The sequence below is a fragment of the Malania oleifera genome, chromosome 3, assembly GCF_029873635.1.
Source record: "Malania oleifera isolate guangnan ecotype guangnan chromosome 3, ASM2987363v1, whole genome shotgun sequence".
Classification (NCBI taxonomy): domain Eukaryota; kingdom Viridiplantae; phylum Streptophyta; class Magnoliopsida; order Santalales; family Ximeniaceae; genus Malania; species Malania oleifera.
Genome location: NC_080419.1, coordinates 85,538,840 through 85,545,051, shown reverse-complemented (window position 1 = coordinate 85,545,051; position 6,212 = coordinate 85,538,840). Strand labels below are relative to the sequence as shown.

At 42.7% G+C, this 6,212-nt stretch overlaps 1 protein-coding gene across 1 annotated transcript; it reads left to right on the top strand.

Moving 5' to 3' along the window:
- The first annotated feature begins 392 nt into the window (after positions 1-392).
- On the top strand, positions 393-5,490 carry LOC131152213 (uncharacterized). The gene is made up of 5 exons (XM_058103943.1): positions 393-930; positions 2,904-2,963; positions 3,247-3,309; positions 3,419-3,487; positions 4,718-5,490. The coding sequence occupies exons 1-5, from the start codon at positions 604-606 to the stop codon at positions 5,006-5,008; spliced, it is 810 nt and encodes a 269-aa protein (XP_057959926.1). The 5' UTR covers positions 393-603; the 3' UTR covers positions 5,009-5,490.
- Positions 5,491-6,212: the final 722 nt, after the last annotated feature.

Here is a 6,212-nt window from a genome sequence, read left to right as displayed (position 1 = left end):
TGCCAGCTGGAAGATCATGGTTTTCTGAAAGGTAGGCGCAGGCGGGGCAGGCGGGCAACTCGGTCAGTCAGGCTCCACGGCATCAGTCGGGTGGGTATGCGATATTGGGTAGCGGCCCATGGGGCATCTCTGCGGAGCTCCGTATATGTGAAGGGGGCTGGACTGCTGGAGCCTGAAGCACACGGTTCGCATCGGTCTCCACGTTTCTATTGTGGACCTCATCTACACTAGATGAGAAAAATTAAATTTTAGAATTAATTTTTTTAACAAAATAGCCCAGCCCTGGACCCATCACCACACAACTCCAGTAACCAAACCAGATACAGTTATAAACATACAAAAATGTTTATTTATATATATATATATATATATATATATATATATATTTCCAAGCAGCAACCCTTTTTAGTTGTTCCTCAAATTCAATAGGTTTTCTCATCTCATTTCTCCGCCACCATCCCTCTCTCTCTCTCTCTCTCTCTCTCTCTCTCTCTCTCTCAATCAGCTTCCGTCTCCATCCTTGTTCTCTTTTTCTGCACTCTCTTATTGGCGTCTGCCTCTATTGTCTTTGTTTCTGTTGTGTTGGCGGAGACGAGCTGATCGATGGCGAAGGACGAGTGGATAAGGGCCGCGATGACAGATGACACGGTGGTGGTGGAGCTGCTGGTGCGGCTCAAGCAGTCGTACGCCACGCCGCCAGCGAGGCCTCCGGCGGTCCTACCGCCGCTCGACTGGGGGCTCCGACAGCCCCGGTCCAAACTAGTCTTCAGATGCTCCGCCGTTCTCACGAGGAAGGACCACGAGTCAACCAGAGACAGTCCAACCACGCCGCTCTCTTGGAGCGGCGGTGGCTCTCCCTGCGCTACCGCCGACGGTGGCTTGGAAGAGTTCAGTCGACCGGCCAACTGTTCCTCCGCCGGCAGATCCAAGGTTTGTCCTCCTCTTCCTCCTCCTCCGCATCCTTCTCCTCTGCTTTGTTCTTCTTTGTCTTTTTTGCCGGCGGCGGTGTCATCTTTCCGGCCAACTGATATTATTCTCTCAGATATTATCCGTTGCCGGAACTACCCCTGCCGGATGCCCAAAATTACGTAGGAGAATTCTTGGATTTGAAGATTGCAGCGGATGCTTGATGCCGCAATATTTGTGAAAAAAATCTTGGGATGATTTTCTTGTCAGGAGTGGCGAGTATTTCCGTGATTGTTTGTCTACGAGATATTCTGATATTCAGAAGGCCATTTTTCGCTTTTTACGCCCATTTTACCCCCTCTTTATTACCATATTTCCTATTTAACCCGATGTTGCCGTTTTTCCGATCATACAGTTCAGTTCCGGCCCATTCACTTTTCAATTTTTTTTTTCTCTTCTTCTCTTTCTCCCTTTGTTTGACCAATCTGCCAGCGGTGGTCGCTTTGTCGTCGGGCGTCGGGAGTTACTATGTGCACATAGTCTATATTGCCGTGGACCGAAATGCCCTTGGCGATCCCCTTTTATGACCTCTCTCGCTCTCTCTCACGTGGGGTCAGCCCGTGACTGAAACTCGAAACTTGAAAGTTCTTCGCGTTTTCATCTCGCCTCTTTTCCGTTCGCCCGTCATTCATGTCTGCTGTCGCTCACCGCCACCGTGAATTGACCAAAACACCCTTACAGGTCACACCGTGAACCGGCTGGTTTGCGAGGACATTTTTGTCAGGGAGAGAATACCCATTGGTCCGTCCCGGAACCAGGAAACTTCCTGTGTGGTGTACCTTTTTTGCTCTTTTTCAAGGACGAAATTGCCATTCTAGAGTCAAATCCCTAGCCAAACAGCGAGGGCAGTTTTCGTCATTAAAATAATTGTTTTGCGGGGGTCTGGGTTTTGTATGCGGTTAGGTCTGCGTTGGTTGAATGCGGTTGATCATGTTCCGTGGTGCGGAAATTATCTGGTGTGGGCGCGGGTGTTGCCGGTTGATCATGTCTTCCCCTTTCGGCTTTTGCTTTTCTTTGTATTTATTTATCGGCGTCGCGTGTTTATCTGAACCCTTTATCAGGCTTACTTTTCTCGAGATGGCATAGAATCTGTGTTGACTCCCTCATACTGTTTGTCATTTACACGTTGCATGCGAGCATGTGGGTCCGGCTGTCCAAAAACGCTTTGGGGCTTAATCGGACGGTTGTGGATTGATCATCAGAATCATTGTTCAGAGATCATGGGGATCATACAGGCCAGAGGTTCGTTGGGACCTGGAGTAGAAGCATCCACGTACGAGTCCACCCAAGGAGCCAATCGATGTCTGCCACGTTTGTTGAGCCACGTGATCCCGAGAGAACAAGGATTCAGTGCCGTGCGCGATCACGTGATCTTCGTGATGTGGTGGCAACTTGCGAGCTGGCTTGGTTAGGGCTACTGGGAGGTTGTATGTTCCGCTGTAGTAGCGCTCACCGGACGACTAACTGGTCGTTAGTGCTAGGCCGTTCGATCATGGAGGGCTTGGGAAAGAATAGAGGCTTCGTTCAGGAAGGTTGCGTGTGCTGGATGTTTATGTTTGTGTTTGTTGGTGGGATATGGCCCACATGGGCCCGGGTTTTAGGATAAATCCTGTCCGTTAGTAGGCGAATCGCGGCAGGGTTGTTAAATCAGGGGTGGCGGGGATTGTGTACGCGCGTCCCTTTGGGGCTCCTCTCCCGTCCAATAGCTATGCGCCACGTGGCAAAGCAAGGACAGGGAGGTTGTTCACTGTTAACCCCAGTGGGAAGTGGATAGCATCACCCTTTAGGTGATTCTTATGCATGTCCCTCATCTTTTTTTTTTTTTTTTTTTGAATTTTCAGTGTTGTAAATATGGATGCTAATAAGTAATAAATACCAACCATGGCAGTTTAATTGGTCTATTCAATAATTCTGTATATGGGTGATGAACTTTTCAGGGCACTGGTACAAATGAAGCCAACACCGCCACCACAGGCAGGAGGTCAAGAAGAAAGAAGGTAATGTTTTGTTTTGAGTGATGTTTTATTTATTTTTGGGAAAAATGTTACAGCACAGTTTTTATTCCTGGGCGAGCTCTGCAATGAATGCCTCTCCGTGTAATGGGTATTTCTTGTTTGACTATTTCATATGCTAAAATAGGGAAAATGATCCCAAAAATTTCCCGGGCCGTTTGAAGGAACGGGTTCATCCTTCGTGGAAAAACATTTATTACTGAATTGCTATAATATTCACCGGATTCCTGTATGTTCTAAGTAGAACACTTCCATTGATTGTTTGCAGACATTTGCTGAACTTAAAGAAGAGGAGAGTATGCTGTTAAAGGAAAGAATATATTTGCGAAAGGTATAATCTGGAACTTAATGTTGACGTTTAGTTTGCCTCCCTTAAGTTTGAGAGGATCTCTTCTATCTTTTTCTCTGTGGGTTTTATTAACCTTGGATACGTCAAACAGGAGATAGCAGCATTACGTGTCACGGTTAGAAAAGAGAGAGCGGCGAATGAGAGCTTGAAGAAAATGAAGGTGAACCAGTTGTTCTTATTAATCGTCTATTTCCTTGTTTTGCCTCTGTTGCTTAATTGGGCCTGCTCTTATGTCCATTACGCGGGACGTTCTCAAACATCTTTAGATATATATATGGACATAAGAGCAGGCCCAATTAAGCAACAGAGGCAAAACAATATATATATATATTTCAAGATTGACCGGTTCAGAGTTCCTGGTATTGTTTCAGGGGAAGATACATGATACAAAGTTTTGAATATAGTCTAATCTCTTAACCGTGATATTAAACGTGATGATTTCTTCTTTCAACTACAATCGTTAAGTAATATGCGCAATTATTTTGGCAGATTCTGAATGGAATTATTTGCATTCGACAAATCTTCACTTTAAATACAAATTATGAAATTGAAAGGCACACTTGTTGGCATGCATGACAAGTGAAATGTCATTATGATGGATGATTGTGGACTCTAATTTCGTTCAGAAGCTTCCTCTACCTGTTCCAGATAATTTTGCTCTGGATTAAAATATTGATGATATCAGAGTATCTAGAATTCATTTGATGAACTTGATCAGTCTATTATTTTAAAGCCAATTAATTGAGAATTTGGGATTGGACTGGACCTGCCTTACCCGAAAATGGGTGTGAGATCTGACTTTAAGAACATTCCAAAGGCTAGAGATTCAATAATGCTTCTGGCCTTGCCACCCTCTCTTACCTGAAAATGTTAGTCACCCAGTCTTTTGCTTGTCTACCTGTTGCGGACTTGACCATGGTGTCCTCAAGCTTTCATAAATCACAAACCTAATTTTTTGGACATCAAGTGCATATGCACGATCGTGTACATGTGTGGCATGGTTAATGATTCTGTGCTTGCTGTAATTGTTTGCAGGTGCATATACACTTCTGTAGGTGGGAGATGACCAGTAATTATTTGTTAACATGGAGATAGGCTTGGGCACATGCAGCACAAACTATTTTGCCAATTAGTTGCCAAAAAAGTTTTTTTTTTTAAGAAACTGCTGGAAGATTTGTACTTCATTTTGCAATTCAATGTAATCTCACTCAATGTTGCTTTTAAATACACATAATGAACCCTATTTTTATTATTATTATTATTATTATTATTTATAATGTATTTGCTTTTTAATTGTTATTTAAAATTTTCTCTGATTGACTTGAATTATCAAATGTAGCCGGGTCATGACTCTAGGAAAGAAAGTAACAGAATTCGTTCCATTTTGCAGCTGGATTTGGATTTGCAATCAGCAAAGCAAGAATGCACAACCTCTGCTGGACGGGAGGAAACATTTTCTAGTCAACCCCACCAAACTGAAGCAAGCCCTGATATTGACCACACTTCATTTTCGGTGACAGCAACACAAGCAAGTTGTGAGAATTTCCCACCACCCGATTCTTGCGGGGACCAAAAGTTTGTTGAAACCCAGGGTAGCTTTTTGCTACCTGATCTGAATATGATGCCAGTTGAGGAGGATTTGAGCTCGGGCTTGGAGACAACTCTATGCGGGATGAGCTGATAGAAGAGATGCTGCCTGATGGAACAAAGTGGCTTTGAAATTATGGAAGGGGGTCTTCTTTGTTCGATGGCGAAATAATCAGCAGTTCGGCCAAGTGCTATAAACTTACATGCAGTATGGCTGAGGAGCTGCCTGCTCAACAAAAATGTAATTACGGAATCTTCTTCTTCTTCTTCTTCTTCTTCTTCTTCTTCTTCAACCTGACGCAAATTAAGGCACTGATGATATTCATATAATGCCTATATGGCTCAGCGCCCAGCAGTTGCCACATTCTTAAAAGGCAATAGAAAGTTGAGTCACGAGGGTTTAGTAGTACTCTCTCAGGCTAACGTAGAGAGAGAGAGAGAGAGAGAGAGAGAGAGGTCCTAGCTAGCTAGATAGCTGTCCATTAGATATTGAAATTCTTTTCTTTTGGTTCTTTCTTAGCTTTTATGTCTGAATTCTTGGGCGTGAATTCTATAGATTTTTTTTTTTACATTAAATTCTTCTGAATTTTCTTTTGGAAAAAAACATTTCCGTGAATTCATTTGGGGGGGGGGGGGGGGGGGGTGGAAACACTCAGATTAGAAATGTCTGGACTTGATTGATTGTGTCATTGGCCTGGTGTTGGATAAACACTAGAACAACCGCGTTATTCTAATTTTACAATTTGGTTTTTTTCCAGACAACAGCGTGGTTGTGTTTGTACTTGACTTGCTTGTTTTAATTAATTAATTAATTAGTAGGCAGGAGTCATTGGTCAAGACGACTCAGGAGGGGCGCATTGACGTAAGACGACGTTTCATAAAATAAAAGCATTGAATTGGTTCACGTTACATTGGCAAATTAATTGAGAGCATTTTTAGGAAATTAGATTGGATAACAGTAAACTTTTTAGAAACTTCATCCTATTCAGTTCCATTTGTTGTATTGATCCATTTATGTGCGTCCGTCTTTATAATAAAATCATATTAGCTTTTGTCCCACCTTTTTTGGTTTTTTGGGGTACGCTTACGAAAATTTGTTTCAATCTTGGTGGTTGGATTCCAAATGGTTCTTAATCAAGCGTTGAACTTCCTTCTTTTTAAAATGTTAATGACTAAATAAAAAACAAAATTTTAATCGCATTGACTGGAATTCTGAGATCTCACATTATTTAACACCTTAATTACTGATATTAATATTGCTCGGGTAACAAATAAAAATATATATATGATTTTATATA

Excerpts from the sequence above, each read along its gene's own strand:
- LOC131152213 (XM_058103943.1), top strand. The coding sequence starts at position 604 with ATGGCGAAGGACGAGTGGATAAGGGCCGCGATGACAGATGACACGGTG. Across the intron at positions 931-2,903 it reads CCTCCGCCGGCAGATCCAAG|GGCACTGGTACAAATGAAGC; the intron begins GTTTGTCCTCCT and ends TGAACTTTTCAG. Across the intron at positions 2,964-3,246 it reads GGAGGTCAAGAAGAAAGAAG|ACATTTGCTGAACTTAAAGA; the intron begins GTAATGTTTTGT and ends GATTGTTTGCAG.